Source organism: Staurois parvus, unplaced genomic scaffold (genome assembly GCF_062004578.1).
Source record: "Staurois parvus isolate SC_StPar_1 unplaced genomic scaffold, SC_StPar_1.0 ptg001328l, whole genome shotgun sequence".
NCBI lineage: Eukaryota > Metazoa > Chordata > Amphibia > Anura > Ranidae > Staurois > Staurois parvus.
This window is the reverse complement of record NW_028319124.1, coordinates 2,653,251-2,668,443: the sequence shown is the minus strand read 5'-3', so window position 1 is coordinate 2,668,443 and position 15,193 is coordinate 2,653,251. Positions and strand designations below refer to the sequence as shown.

Below are 15,193 nucleotides of genomic sequence, written 5' to 3'. Positions count from 1 at the left end.
CCGTACAGGGACCGATGACACACTCTGGACCTGGCAGCAGCATGAGGAGTCGGTACGGGGGCCCATGGCAGAGTGGCGGAGCGTAAGCAGCTAAAATTGAAGGCCATACAGAGGCCTATGTTGAAAAGTCCCCCCAGCAGCAGCGTGGGGAGACGACTAATAGTCGTCTCCCCACGCTGCTGCTGGGGGGACTTTTTAACATAGGCCTCTGTATGGCCTTCAATTTAAGCTGCTTACGCTTCGCCACTCTGCCATGGGCCCCTGTACCGCCTCCTCTTGCTGCTGCCAGGTCCAGAGTGTGTCATGGGTCCCTGTACGGCCTCCCATTGCTGCTGACTTCATCGCCAGACTCTGCCATGTGCCACTTTCAGGTCTCCTTACACTGTTGGTGGGTTCCATTTTGTGATAGGGTGCTGTATGGCCTTCCATTGCTGCTGCCTCCACCGCCACCCTGCGCCATGTGCCTCTGTCGTCTGCTCACGCTGCTGACGGCTTCCGCTTTTTAACCGAGGCCTGTGTTTGGCTTCCGAATACTGCTGCATCCACCGCCACCCTGCGCCATGTGTCTCTGTCGTCTGCTCACGCTGCTGACGGCTTCCGCTTTTTAACCTAGGCCTGTGTATGGCTTCAGAATAATGCTGCCTACACCGCCACCCTGCGCCATGTGCCTCTGTCGTCTGCTCACGCTGCTGCCAGGTCCATACTGATTCATGGCCCCCTGTACCGGCTCCTCATGAACGTGGTTCAACGGGTTTGCATCACTTAATGGCAAATCGTTGACAAACGCTGGGACGTTCAGTGTTTTGCGCATTAAGCCAGACACCAAAGGGCAGCACAGACCTGTTATTACTCGCTCAAGCATGGCTGAACAAAACCAGTCTCTACTACAAATTGGACCCAGACCTGCCCAGGGTCTCGTAAGTAGATTGCACGGAGGAGTAGAGTTCGTTATTGGAATTAACTGTGAGGGACTTTTAAACCTAGGCCTGTGTATGGCCTTCAATTGAAGCTGCTTCTGCTCCGCCATTCTGCCATTGGACTCTTGATAGTCGACGACTATCAAGAGTCCAATAGCAGAGTGGCGGAGCAGAAGCAGCTTCAATTGAAGGCCATACACAGGTCTAGGTTTAAAAGTCCCTCACAGTTAATTCCAATAACGAACTCTACTCCTCCGTGCAATCTACTTACGAGACCCTGGGCAGGTCTGGGTCCAATTTGTGGTAGAGACTGGTTTTGTTCAGCCATGCTTGAGCGAGTAATAACAGGTCTGTGCTGCCCTTTGGTGTCTGGCTTAATGCGCACAACGCTGAACGTCCCAGCGTTTGTCAACGATTTGCCGTTAAGTGATGCAAACCCGCTGAACCACGTTCATGAGGAGCCGGTACAGGGGGCCATGAATCAGTATGGACCTGGTAGCAGCGTGAGCAGACGACAGAGGCACATGGCGCAGGGTGGCGGTGTAGGCAGCATTATTCTGAAGCCATACACAGGCCTAGGTTAAAAAGCGGAAGCCGTCAGCAGCGTGAGCAGACGACAGAGACACATGGCGCAGGGTGGCGGTGGATGCAGCAGTATTCGGAAGCCAAACACAGGCCTCGGTTAAAAAGCGGAAGCCGTCAGCAGCGTGAGCAGACGACAGAGGCACATGGCGCAGGGTGGCGGTGGAGGCAGCAGCAATGGAAGGCCATACAGCACCCTATCACAAAATGGAACCCACCAACAGTGTAAGGAGACCTGAAAGTGGCACATGGCAGAGTCTGGCGATGAAGTCAGCAGCAATGGGAGGCCGTACAGGGACCCATGACACACTCTGGACCTGGCAGCAGCAAGAGGAGGCGGTACAGGGGCCCATGGCAGAGTGGCGAAGCGTAAGCAGCTTAAATTGAAGGCCATACAGAGGCCTATGTTAAAAATAATAACATGTTTGGGGCATGATTCATGGCGGATTTAGTCAGTTGTGTCAGGAACTGGTGGTTTGAAATCCAGACTAATCCACGCCTGATTCATTTTCACAAACGTGAGTCTCTCCACACTTTGGGTGGACAGTCGTGTCCTCCGCGGAGTTACAATACCTCCTGCCGCACTAAACACGCGCTCCGATGCCACGCTACTGGCCGGGCATGACAGCCTTTCAAGGGCAAATTCAGCTAGTTGGGGCCAAAGGTCAAGTTTCGTTGCCCAGTAGTCAAGGGGATTGTCTACCTCGGTTGGCAGGGTGCTGTCCAAGTAGGCCTAAGCCTGTTGTTTGAGGTCCTGCTCCAGGTCCACCTGATGCTGCTGCTGCTGCGGCTGGTTAGTAGTTTCCTCACTGCGCTGGTGAAGAAAGCTACTCATCATCGACTGCAGACTGAGGCAGCCGCTGCTGGTGGAGCTGCCACTGCTCCTACCACCCCACCCCTCCCCTGCTGCCATGGCAGCAGAACGCCAGCGCACAGGGCCCACAGTGTCTGAGGATGGACGTTGGCGCAGAAAGGCAGAGACCAACTGACTACATAGGTGGTTTTTATAGTACGTTATTTTGGCCTCCCTCTCAGCAGGTGTGAAAAAGGCCACCATTTTTGAACGGAAGCGAGGGTCCAACAAGGTGGACAGCCAAAAGTCATCCCTCTGTCTGATGGTTATTATTTGGCTGTCGCTACGCAAGCGACCGAGCATGCTATGGGCCATTTGTGCCAAGGAATGCGAGGGACTCCCTGCCTCCATCTCCACAGCATACTGCCACGGTGCGTCTGGGTCCTCTGTCTCCTCCTCCTCCTCTACCAGATGCTCCTGCTCCTCCACTCCTGTCCACTGAGGGGAAAAACCACCCATTTCACTCAATAATTCCTGAGCACCAATGTCCTCCTCTACCTCCTCCTCTTCTTCCTGTCCTGCCCCCACAGGGGTCATGTGGCGTTGAGATCTGTGCGCCACGTCTACCGCACCCTGACCAGCCATTGTTAACAGCATTTGTTCCAGGACGTGCAACAGAGGAATGACGTCGTTCATCCCATAGTCCTGCCGACTCACGAATAGCGTGGCCTCCTCAAAGGGCCTGAGCAAGCGGCAGGTGTCACGCATGAGCTGCCAATGGCTGACATCTCAGTTACACAGGGGAGTACCTTTATCCGCTTGTAACATCAGGAAATCGGTGATGGCCTTTCGCTGTTCGTAAAGGCGGTCTAACATATGTAGGGTTGAATTCCACCTTGTTGCAACGTCGCAGATCAGGCGATGCTGTGGAATTCCGTTCTGCCGCTGCAGCTCAAGGAGGGTGTGCTTTGCGGTGTAGGAATGGCTGAAATGCATGCAAAGTTTACGTGACATTTTAAGAATGTCTTGCAGTGGGATGGTGGATTTTAGGAACCGCTTGACAACCAGATTGAACACGTGAGCCATGCATGGCGCATGGCACAACCTTCCTTGACGCACAGCAGACACCATGTTCTTTCCATTGTCGGTCAACATGGTTCCGATTTTCAGTTTGCACGGAGACAGCCATCTGTCGATTTCTCTGTTCATTACACTCAGAAGTTCCTCCCCTGTGTGACTACGTTCGCCAAGGCATACCAGGTGCAGCACAGCGTGACACCGTTGCGCCCTGCACATGTGATATGCCGGTCGGGTAATGGGACTTGGCACAGGGGTGGCGGGCCGAGGACAGGGCGGAAGAAGAGGTGGTAGAGGCGGACATCTTTGCTGGACCAAGGACGTGCAAACGTGGAGGCAAAAGCGGCGTGACCTGTCCAAGTTGCTGGTGCGGCTGTGCCGGCACCACGTTCACCCAGTGGGCCGTAAATGACATGTACTGTCCCTGACCGTAGTTACAGCTCCACACGTCGGCGCTGCCGTGCACTTTGGCAGAGACTGACATGCTCAAAGACTGGCCCACCATGTCTTCTACATGTGAATGCAGGGCTGGCACTGCCTTTTTGGCGAAGAAATGCCGGCTTGGCACTCTCCACCGCGGCTCGGCACAAGCCATCATTTCTCCGAAAGGTGCTGAGTCCACCACTTGGAAAGGGAGGGACTGCAGCACCAGCAACTTGGACAGGAGGACGTTCAGCTTCTGCACCGTCGGGTGCGTGCTCGCAAACTGTTGTCTCTTGGAAACGGATTCCAAGAAAGACTGTGAAGAGGAGTAGCAGGAGGAGGAGCATCTGAACGAGTGGAAGATGCCAACGAGCGACAACTCCCCTCAGCAGAGGTGTTGGAGCCTTGACTGGCTGATAGAGGGCGATTGACGTCGGGTGACGGAGCAAGTAACGGAGCTGGTGATGGAGCGGGGGCTGGGGCAGGCAGAACCGCCGTATCTTTATCACGGTTTTCCCAGGCCACCGAATGGCGACGCTGCATATGCTGACGCAACGCTGTAGTCCCAACATTGGCCCCCTGGCCACGCTTGACTTTCTGGCCACATAGTTGACATACGGCTACGTTTACTTCCTCGGGCGGCTTGACGAAAAATTGCCACACCGCCGATTAGGAAACTTTGCCCCCGCTACTCCTCACTGGCTGACTGCTACTTCCTCCGTGCACACCGGCACCACTACTGGCCGTGGTGGTAGGCTGCAGTGGAGCTGGTGCTCTACTCCGTGGCCATTTGGCTTCACTGACACTGCTGCGACCCTGCTGCCTCCTGGGCAACCCACCGACTGTTTTGCTCGCTGGCAAGCTGGCACCCTCTTCTCCTGATGATGCGGAAGCAATAGCCTGATGACGACGAGGCTGCCAAGTGCGATCAGCCTCATCATCATCAATTAGGGTCTCCGCGTCACTACTAGCCCCCTCGGCTGCGTGTGGGTCAGGAGACAGACCTGTCTCTAGACCGGCTACCGAGCCACTCTCCTCGCCAGTACTTCTTCGCCTGGCTGCTGAAGAGGCGGATGTCTCCCCCCGTTCCTGACCGCCCTCTGTTAGCTCTTCCTCACTGTACAGTGGGGCTGAGCCCACAGCATGCGATACTTCGCTTGGTGAGGGAACACCAAAGGACAGGGGCAGGTTGAGGACACGTGATTTCAGTGGGCTTGCTCCCGGGCCATGCCAACTAACGGTTGTGTCTGACGTACCCACCGACCGTTGGCTGTAGGTGTCAGAGGTGACCTGGGAAGAGGAAGACGACCGAGTCAACCAATCGATGACGGCAGGGTTGTCGGTGGAGACACGACCGCTGGATGACACCGGGAGCACTGGCCTCTGGCTGCGACTAGTGCTGCCTCGACCCCTTCCTCTGCTGCCACGTCTGCTCGCTCCTGAAACATTGCCTCCTCTGCCACTCCTCTGCGTGTTGTCTGACATACTCTTTAATTCAATAAGCACCCCAAAAATAAAACCGGATTTAACTCTTTGAACGTACAATAGTAGTTGTGAAGCAGAAAGTCAGTTTATTTAGCACAATCGGTCAATTGCAGCTTGCTGTTGGCTGGAAACTGTACGTTTATGTCACTGGAATGCACTAATCACCCAAAAAATATTACCGCCACCCGGCGTGTATATGGATTTAACTCTTTGAACGTACAATAGTGGTTGTGAAGCAGAAAGTCAGTTTATTGTACACAATCGGTCAATTGCAGCTTGCCGTTGGCTGGAAACTGTACGTTTATGTCACTGGAATGCACTAATCACCCAAAAAATATTACCGCCACCCGGCGTGTAAATGGATCTAACTCTTTGAACGTACAATAGTGGTTGTGAAGCAGAAAGTCAGTTTATTGTACACAATCGGTCAATTGCAGCTTGCCGTTGGCTGGAAACTGTACGTTTCTGTCACTGGAATGCACTAATCACCCAAAATATATTACCGCCAGCCGGCGTGTAAATGGATTTAACTCTTTGAACGTACAATAGTGGTTGTGAAGCAGAAAGTCAGTTTATTTAGCACAATCGGTCAATTGCAGCTTGCCGTTGGCTGGAAACCGTACGTTTATGTCACTGGAATGCACTAATCACCCAAAAAAATTACCGCCACCCGGCGTGTAAATGGATCTAACTCTTTGAACGTACAATAGTGGTTGTGAAGCAGAAAGTCAGTTTATTGTACACAATCGGTCAATTGCAGCTTGCCGTTGGCTGGAAACTGTACGTTTCTGTCACTGGAATGCACTAATCACCCAAAAAATATTACCGCCAGCCGGCGTGTAAATGGATTTAACTCTTTGAACGTACAATAGTGGTTGTGAAGCAGAAAGTCAGTTTATTTTGCACAATCGGCAAACTGCAGCACCAACTGTGCACGACAGCCACCAAAAAAAAAAAGGGTGTATGTCACTTTAAATTTTCGATTCTTTGATAGCTGTGGCCCTAAGTAACGATTCTGTGTCCCTGAGTAACGATTCTGTGTCCCTGAGTAACGATTCTGTGTCCCTGAGTAACGATTCTGTGTCCCTGAGTAACGATTCTGTGTCCCTGAGTAACGATTCTGTGGCCCTAAAGTCTCTGTGGCCCTAACTCTGTCCCTTCATACACACAGGTCTGTCTCTCTTGAATGACCGGAGGCTAATGGAGAATTCTAAGATGGCCGCGATTTATAGCTCCACCATTACACAGTGCTGGCTGGCTGGCTGCTGATTGGCTAATGCGATCACATGTCATGAATGAATGCATTATGGGTCAGCGCGCCTTGTCTGCGCGCCTTTCCAGAGATCCCCGCTCCGTCGCCACACATGTCGCCGCCATTTTTTGGAAAATTCGATTCGTGCATCTGAAGTGTGCTAATCTTCGGATTCGGCGCGAATCGAATTTAGCAAATCTTCGGAACGAATTCCAGTTCGTCATGTTCGATTCGCTCATCTCTATTGTTAATGTTCTCACACAGGCCATGTGCCGACGCGATTCCAAAAACTCACTGTATTTCAAAAGTCATATTGTAGATCAAATGCACATGGCCCTTTTGCAGACCAGCTCAAGCCAACTCTTTTTATCGTATATTGTAGTTTGGATAGAGCAGAGAAGGGCTAGAGCTGATGTTAGGCTTTCATTGATGTTTGTGTCCCTACTAGGTAGATTTTTCCCCTACTTCCTGCCAGGACTGCCAGAAGTGATGGGAAATCTTTCCAATAAGGGTACAAGCAAAAGCACATTTAATTAGAGAAGGGAAGGGTGAGAACATCTGACAGTATTTTTGTTGCTGTCTGTGTATCATGTTCCCGTAAAAGCTTCTTCCCCCATTTCTTGTCCTGAAGTCACAGGGTGAGGAAGTAAGGAAAATCTCCCCAATGGGGTCAAAGACTGGAATACAAATATGAAAGAAATTTAAAAATGTTCCCCACTATACCCAAAACTAGGGTTTAAATTAACCTTTTTGCAGATGGGAGCATGGATAGTGGTAAAACCAGAGGTCTAATCATTAACCACTCTAAAATGTATTCCATGCTGTTCACTGTTCAAATATTCAAAGGGGGCATGCAATCCATCTTAGATCTTAAAATTCTGCAAGTCTTCATTTGAGTGCAGAAAGTTTGCATGGAATCCACCAGGTTGGTCATCATAAGTAGGGGATGCCTGATGTGGACCTCGAGGCTCAACAACAAACTGGACAGATTTGACTCTAGCTACAGGGATACTCTAGAAAAAGCAGTGTATGATATGGTGGCTTTGTGGGATTGGTAACCTTGATCTATGCCTTTCCTCCCCTTCAACATCTTAATCTGCCTTGCAGGATTGAGATGTAGGGCATTCCAGTGATCTTCATTGCTTCATACTGGCCCAGGGAGATGTCATACACCAACCTTGTAAGAATCCTGGCAGATGCTCTGTGGGCTCTTCTAGATCATCATGATCTTTTGTTTTATATACCACTGTACCATTCTAACTTTAATGGCATAGCTGTTGAAGCCCAGGTTTTGAGAGGCAGGGGTATCTCTAAATCTGTGATTCCTACAATGCTAAATCCCAACAAGTTTACTTACTGCAATGTCTATCATTGAACATGGAAGGCATTGTTCAATCACGAGTCTTAGGGCCACCACCCTAGGAACCTCTCAGTTGGAAAAACCCTTCCCTTTCTGCAACTAGGACTGGGCCAGCATTTGGCACTATCAAGGGTAAGATTTATGCCCTTTCTGTTCTGTTTGAGAAACTGTTGGCCTCTTACTCCTTGATTTAGACCTTTGTACTGGGAGCCTTCCATGTAGCGGCCCCTATTTCTTTTCCCTGTGGCTGTGGGATCTTAATCTGGTTCTCTTTGCACTTCAGAAACCATCATTTGGCATTTCTCTGTCTACTCTCATGTAGATCCACCTACAGTTGCAAGAAAAAGTATGTGAACCCCTTGGGATTACGTGGAGCTTTGCATGAATTGGGCATAAAATGTGCTCTGAACGTCATCTAAGTCACAACAATGGAAGAACACAGTCTGCTGAACATAATACTACACAAACATTAGATGTTGCCATGGTTTAATTGCACATAACATGTAAACATTCACAGTGCAGGGAGGCAAAAGTATGTGAACCTTTGGACTTAATAACTGGTTGACCCTCCTTTGGCAGCAATAACCTCAACCAAACGTTTCCTGTAGTTGCAGATCAGACCTGCACAACGATCTGGAGTAATTTTGGACCACTCCTCTTCACAAAACTGTTTCAGTGTAGCAATATTCTTGGGATGTCTGGTGTGAATCGCTCTCTTAAGGTCATGCCACAGCATTTCAATCGGGTTGAGGTCAAGACTCTGACTGGGCCACTCAGGTGTATTCTGTGCTGTTGCAGCCATTGTTTTGTTGAATTACTTGTATGCTTTGGGTCATTGTCCTGTTGCATCACCCATCCTCTGCGGAGCTTCAGTTGGCGGACAGATGGTCGTACGTTTTCCTGCAAAATGTCTTGATAAACTCTGGAATTCATTTTCCCATCAATGACAACAATCCGTCCAGGCCCTGAGGCAGCAAAGCAGCCCCAAACCATGATGCTCCCTCCGCCATGTTTTACAGTGGGGATGAGGTTTTGATGTTGGTGTGCTGTGCCTTTTTTTCTCCACATAGTGTTGTGTGTTCTTCCCAAACAACTCAGTCTTGGTTTCATCTGTCCACAGTATATTTTGCCAGTAGTGCTGTGGAACATCCAGGTGCTCTTTTGCAAACTTCAAACGTGCTGCAATATTCTTTTTGGACAGCAATGGCTTCCTCCATGGTGTCCTCCCATGTACTCCATTCTTCTTTAACCACTTGCCTACCAGGCACTTATACCCCCTTATTTACCAGGCCAATTTTCAGCTTTCAGCGCTGCCGCACTTTGATTGACAATTGCACGGTCATGCAACATTGTACCCATATGAAATTTTGATCATTTTTTTCTCACAAATAGAGCTTTCTTTTGGTGGTATTTAATCGCCACTGGGTGCTTTACTTTTTGCGCTATAAATTAAAAAAGTGCAAAAAATTTGAAAAAAAAAAAAAAAGTTTCTTTGTTTCTATTATAAAATTTTTCAAACAGGTAATTTTTCTCCTTCACTGATGTGCGTTGATGAGGCAGCACTGATGGGCACTGATAGGCTGCACTGATGGGCACTGATAGGCAGCACTAAAGGGCACTGATAGGCAGTACTAATGAGGTGGCACAGATAGGCGGCACTGATAGACAGCACTAATGAGGTGTCACGGATAGGCAGCACTAATATGCAGCACTGATAGGCGGCACTGATAGGTGACACTGATGATGGGTACTGATAGACGGCACTGACTGGCATCACTGCTGGGCACTGACTGGCAGCACTGACTGGCACAACCGCTGGGCACTGACTGGTGGCACTGACTGGCAGCACTGCTGGGCTGCACTGGTGGGTGGCACTGGTGGGCAGCACTGGTGGGTGGGCACAGGTGGGTGGCACTTCTGGGCACAGGTGTGTGACACTGCAGAGTGGCACAGGTGGGTGCACTGCTGGGCACAGGTGGGTGATCTGCTGGGCACAGGTGGGCGGAGCTAGTGGGCGCACTGCTGGGCACAGGTGGGCGGAACTTGCGGGTGGCACTGCTGGGCACCGATCATCAGGGCACTGATCATCAGTGCCCTGATGATCGGTGCCGATCCCCGCTCTGACAACTGCCAGTTCTCGGCAGTACTTTCCTCACGATCTGACAGCGTGAGGAAAGTGCAGCCGAGAACCGGCACTTGCATTTCCCTCTGATCAGCGTGTCATTGGACACCGCTGATCACATGGTAAAAGGCCGGTATGATTGGCCTTTTACCACATCACGTGATCAGCTGTGTCCGTAGGACACAGCGATCACGGAGATTGCCGGGTGCGCGCCCCCTGGGGCGCGCAGGAGAGCGCGTTTTGGGGGACGTCATATGACGTCCACCCAGAACTGGCCGGCCGCAGTGCAGCCGTCATTCGGCTATCTGCAGTCGGCAACTAGTTAATGTTTTCCTTATTGTAGATGTGTCAACAAAAATGTTAGCATGTGCCAGAGATTTCTGTAGGTCTTTAGCTGACACTCTGGGATTCTTCTTTACCTCATGCAGCATTCAGCGCTGTGCTCTTACAGTCATTTTTACAGGACGACCACGCCTAGGGAGAGTAGCAACAGTGCTAAACTTTCTCCATTTGTAGACAGTCTGTCTTACCGTGGACACATGAACATCAAGGCTTTTGGAGATACTTTTGTAACCCTTTCCAGCTTCATGCAAGTCAACAATTCTTGATCGTAGGTCTTCTGAGAGCTCTTTTCTGCGAGGCATGGTTCACATCAGACAGTGCTTCTTGAAACCAGTAAACCCAAAACAGGTGTGTGTTTTTTAAGGGCAGGACAGTTGTCAGCAACACATCCAATATCATCACACTGATTGGAGTCAAGGTTGGCTCACTCCTGGCTCCAATTAGCTCTGGGAGAAGTCATTAAGCTAGGGCCTCACATACTTTTTCCTCCCTGCACTGTGAATGTTTACATGTTATGTGCAATTAAACCATGGCAACATCTAATGTTTGTGTAATATTATGTTCAGCAGACTGTGTTCTATTGTTGTGACTTAGATGACGTTCAGAGCACATTTTATGCCCAATTCATGCAAAACTCCACGTAATCCCAAGGGGTTCATATACTTTTTCTTGCAACTGTAGATGACATAACTGCCACAAAGTAGACACCAATTTTACCATTTTGAACTGAGGAAGTGGCAATTTAAAGCCACAAAATGCATTTTATTTGGTGAAATAAAGTAACCCAAATGTTTCAATAAAGTAGAAGACTCGTGCCAATCAGTGCCTCTGCCGACCGGCTCTTTTACGCTGACTCCTGTTATCAATATGTTCACCTGCCAGAGAACCCCACAGAGCACCCAGAATGGGAACCCCTGAGGCATAGAAAGAGTGACCATACTGACTTTGCACAGAGACAGGTTTTCTCTACCCATGCATTTGGAAGGTCACCTGTTCCCCTCCTTGTTGGGTGATGGCACCCTCAACAGTTGTAAGTCCACTTTGACCTTTGTTCTTCTATTGTGGAAGCATTTATCCTGTTTCTAAATCAATCCTATACGCTATAAAGGCTCTCTCACCTCCCTCTCTTTTCTTTTTCAGTTTGAGTTTTACCAGAAAGCCCTGGTTAGCTCTTCAGGATCCTTCGGTCCGTGATTTACCACCACACCCTAGACCCTATATGGTTGTGGGAGGGGTTATAGTGGACTGGCCAACAATTTTTTTTTTGCCAGCATCCAGTTCTCCTGTGGGCTGCGGTTAGAGACTGTTAAAAACAGTTAGCACTTACTGCTATACACTTTGTTTTTGACAACCAACTAGATTTTGACTGCCATTCTTTTAAAGTAGCTTAACAAAAGAAAGGGATGGATTTGCAGCTGTCAGACAAATTGTTAATTTTCAGATCATCTGATATGTGGATAATTTTTTTGCCTTCTATAGTCATTTTACAGCATCTTTTTTTCATTCAGGATCCTGCGCTCCCACCCCCGGGTGCTGCTCGCTGTGGCTCACTCTGTTGCTCGGCGTGTGTCTCCTTTTGTGAGACAAGTGGATTTCGCCATTGACTGGATTGGAGTAGAGGCTGGTAAAGAGCTGTACAGGTAAAGCTAGAGATGTATATTTATGCACTAATGCAGAATTAAAGACACATGAATGCAGGCTGATGGGACAGAGGGGAACTTCACCTAAGCAAATCACTTAACACAATTATTTGTTGACTTTCATATACAGAGATCCTGTATTCTAGGCTCTTAATATTTTAGAAGACATTCAGCCATATCGCTGTTACAAAAAGGTTTCCTTATTTGTTCCTTTGCTCTTTCTTACTGGAAACTGCGATTTTTATCAATTTTATGTAATCTAGAGCCAGTTAAAGGTTGTTCCTGTCTCTTGTCAGGTAGCTATAATAAAGCTACCTTAGCCATACAAAATTGGAAAGAGGGCCAAGAAAGACCCAGAGCTTTTAAGACAGGCTGTAGTTTGCATTTGACCAATGAGCACTTAGCAATCTCCCACAAAAAATATCAACCTACATGTGGGCAAGGAGAAGGCTAATCTGTCTTGCTCAGTCTGTTAGCCTTGTGATTCCCACCAGAAAAAAAATGGCTAAAGGTGATGATGGGATAGTTATGAATTTCAGTTAAACTTTTTTGTTTCCTTTTTAGGTTCAATTTTGTTTGTTTGCTTATGTTTTTTTCTGTTCCCTTTCTCTTCTTTCCATCCAATCTGTCTTATTCTTTCCTACTACTGTCTCTCTCTATCTCTGTTTTTCAATCTTTTCTCTTTCTTACTCTCTTTTCCTCTCATTTCAGTCTCTTCCCCATTTCTCCCTATCTTTTCTGTCTTCGTAACTCTCACATTCTCCTCCTCCTCCTTTGTTCTTTTAAAAGTTTTTAGTATTTCTCCTATGTTCATGCATGTTGACCATGTTTTTTTTAATCTATAGAAAAGGGGACACCTCTGACTGTACTTACATTGCCTTAAATGGACGTCTCCGTTCAGTGATTCAGTATCCTGATGGGAAGAAATGTGTTGTAGGAGAGCATGGTAGAGGCGAGCTAATTGGAATGGTGAGAAGTGGGAAATTCCATGTATTGTGGTTATTTTGTATAATAAGGTTCCCACAGGTGAGACTATTCAGTTATAATGACTTAGAGAATCAACAGCTCTATATTCACATTGTGGTACTAGATTTTATCAGCTGGTAACACTGTAGGTGACTGCAGCTCACAGTCCCGATAATGCAGTAGGTTTGTGGAAGAGGGACCACAAGGCAAACTCAAGCAAATGAGGGAATTTTATTTTAAAAATCCCTAGGGAATAAAGTCCACATATTGTGTCCTGGAGTGCTACTGGTTGATTAATCCTTTACCAGGTGACTCATCTGCCATAGAGATGCACTGTGTCTCTATGTTCACATTGAAATGCCAGATTTCACCAGCAGAAAGCACTGTGGTTGACTATATCTTACAGTCCTTAGCTTTCCAGTAAATGAGAGAATTAAATAACAATTTAACTCAACTATGCTTTGATAAAGTGCTGGGTAATGCTGTTTCAATGTTGAGAGACGCAAGACTTGCATTGTTGATAGTCAGTATTTTCTTATAAGTGATACTACTTACAACAGGTGGAAGCTTTAACGCACAGGCCAAGAGTGACGTCTGTGAATGCAGTGCGAGACTCTGAGCTGGCAAAGGTCCCTGATGGAGCGTTGTCCTACATTAAGAGAAGATACCCTCAGGTACATTTCAAGAAACAGCTGAAAGCAAGTCACAGTATTTAATAAAAATTTACAAATCCAGTAGCACAGGCCAAGAGCTCATATGGCACTAAGCCAAATTTTTCCCTTCTGCTGATAAGTACTTCTCCAGTTTTCACAGAAAATTTTGGAACTGTTTATATGGTAAAAAGGGGAAATGTTGGTTTCAGTTATCAAACTGGCCATTACTTTAAAATTAGGAGCAAAATAATTACATACAACCCACAAACACTATTACTGCTTTCACTGTCACTTGAAGAGCAGCTAATTTACTTTCCAGTACTAAACATTCTCATGCAGAGCAGTGGAAGAGCTCACTGTATTGCATTTTTTTTTGTGTTGGCTCTATTCTGCAGTATAATGCATGTGTGAGCGGAGGAGGAGCCACCAGGAGGATTTTTGTTGTAGAGGTCTTGAAAGTGCCCCACACAAAGTGAAATGGAGTTGGCTGCTTGGCTGTTCCCAGGCTGTAGTCATTGGGTTTGCCCCATTGGTGACAAATATTGAATGGTCTTAGGCTAAAATTGAACCTAAACAAAAATGGGAAATGAGGTAAGACATAGTCAAGGAACAAGGTAGAGGGTCAGGGCAGGTGGAAGACAAGAGACTGTTATCAGGATCCAATTCAGACTGAACACCCAAGAGCACCCTGGGTTTGACTTGGATTGAATTGATGATAAGCCAAGCCATGGAGAAGCAGATCAGGATAATTACAGGATCATCTCAAGACAGAGACAATACATTTCCTCTGGAAGATGTTAGTGCACTATGTTAGATTCATATCTAGAGCCAGATGATTTTCTTCAGTATGCACAATCTGTAGTTCTGGCTATGTTCAAGCAGATGGTGCAGACTTATTTCTAGAACTTGCATCCCTGCCTGCATCAAGCAGAAGACAAAAGGAAGAGGTAAGGTAGTGAGGTGAACAGTTGCCAACTACTTGTTAAAAGGAATAGATAGATCTAGGAAGGTCCTATCAATTTAGCAATCAAGGGGGTGCCTTGGAAGTCTTTATGACTTTCATTATATTTATTGAAGCTGTCTTCATTGCCTGTCTCCCTTTCCCATTGTCAATATCTCAAATATAACTATACAAAATAGGTTGCAGCTTGGTTAGCTCTGAATGTTTTAAATGAGATTCTTCTGGAAGGGGCCAAAGAAAGAAATGGGAGTCATCAGCCATAGTCAGCTTTAGAACCTATTGATTTTTAAAATAAAAAAATTGCTAAACAGACATCCAACTATGACACGGCAACAGACATTCTATATACATTATAAATATTATTGACTTTCCTTATGTGGATGTTAACTAGCTATTTTATATTAATATTTTCTGTGGAACTTTAACAAGTGTAACTTGTCTGCAGGTGGTAACCAGATTAATTCACATTTTAAGCCATAAAATCCTTGGAGACCTTCAAGAGACACAGGGAAATGTGGCAGGTAAGAAGGTTTTCAAGGCTCAACTGATAATATTGGCTTCTCTTTTGTTTACAGACATGTATGCATGTCCAGGTCCAATGCATGTTGGTGCAATTGTTA

The 15,193-nt window shown here is 47.3% G+C and overlaps 1 protein-coding gene across 3 annotated transcripts in view; it reads left to right on the top strand.

The window, feature by feature from the left end:
- Positions 1–15,193, top strand: part of LOC149436930 (patatin-like phospholipase domain-containing protein 6) — an 84,126-nt gene that overhangs the window by 44,003 nt on the left and 24,930 nt on the right. For all 3 annotated transcript variants that reach the window (XM_089661251.1, XM_089661252.1, XM_089661253.1), the window contains 4 exons: positions 11,862–11,993; positions 12,839–12,962; positions 13,520–13,633; positions 15,019–15,094. In XM_089661251.1, the coding sequence (XP_089517377.1) occupies positions 11,862–11,993; positions 12,839–12,962; positions 13,520–13,633; positions 15,019–15,094 (446 nt within the window). The remainder of the gene's footprint in view (positions 1–11,861; positions 11,994–12,838; positions 12,963–13,519; positions 13,634–15,018; positions 15,095–15,193) is intronic.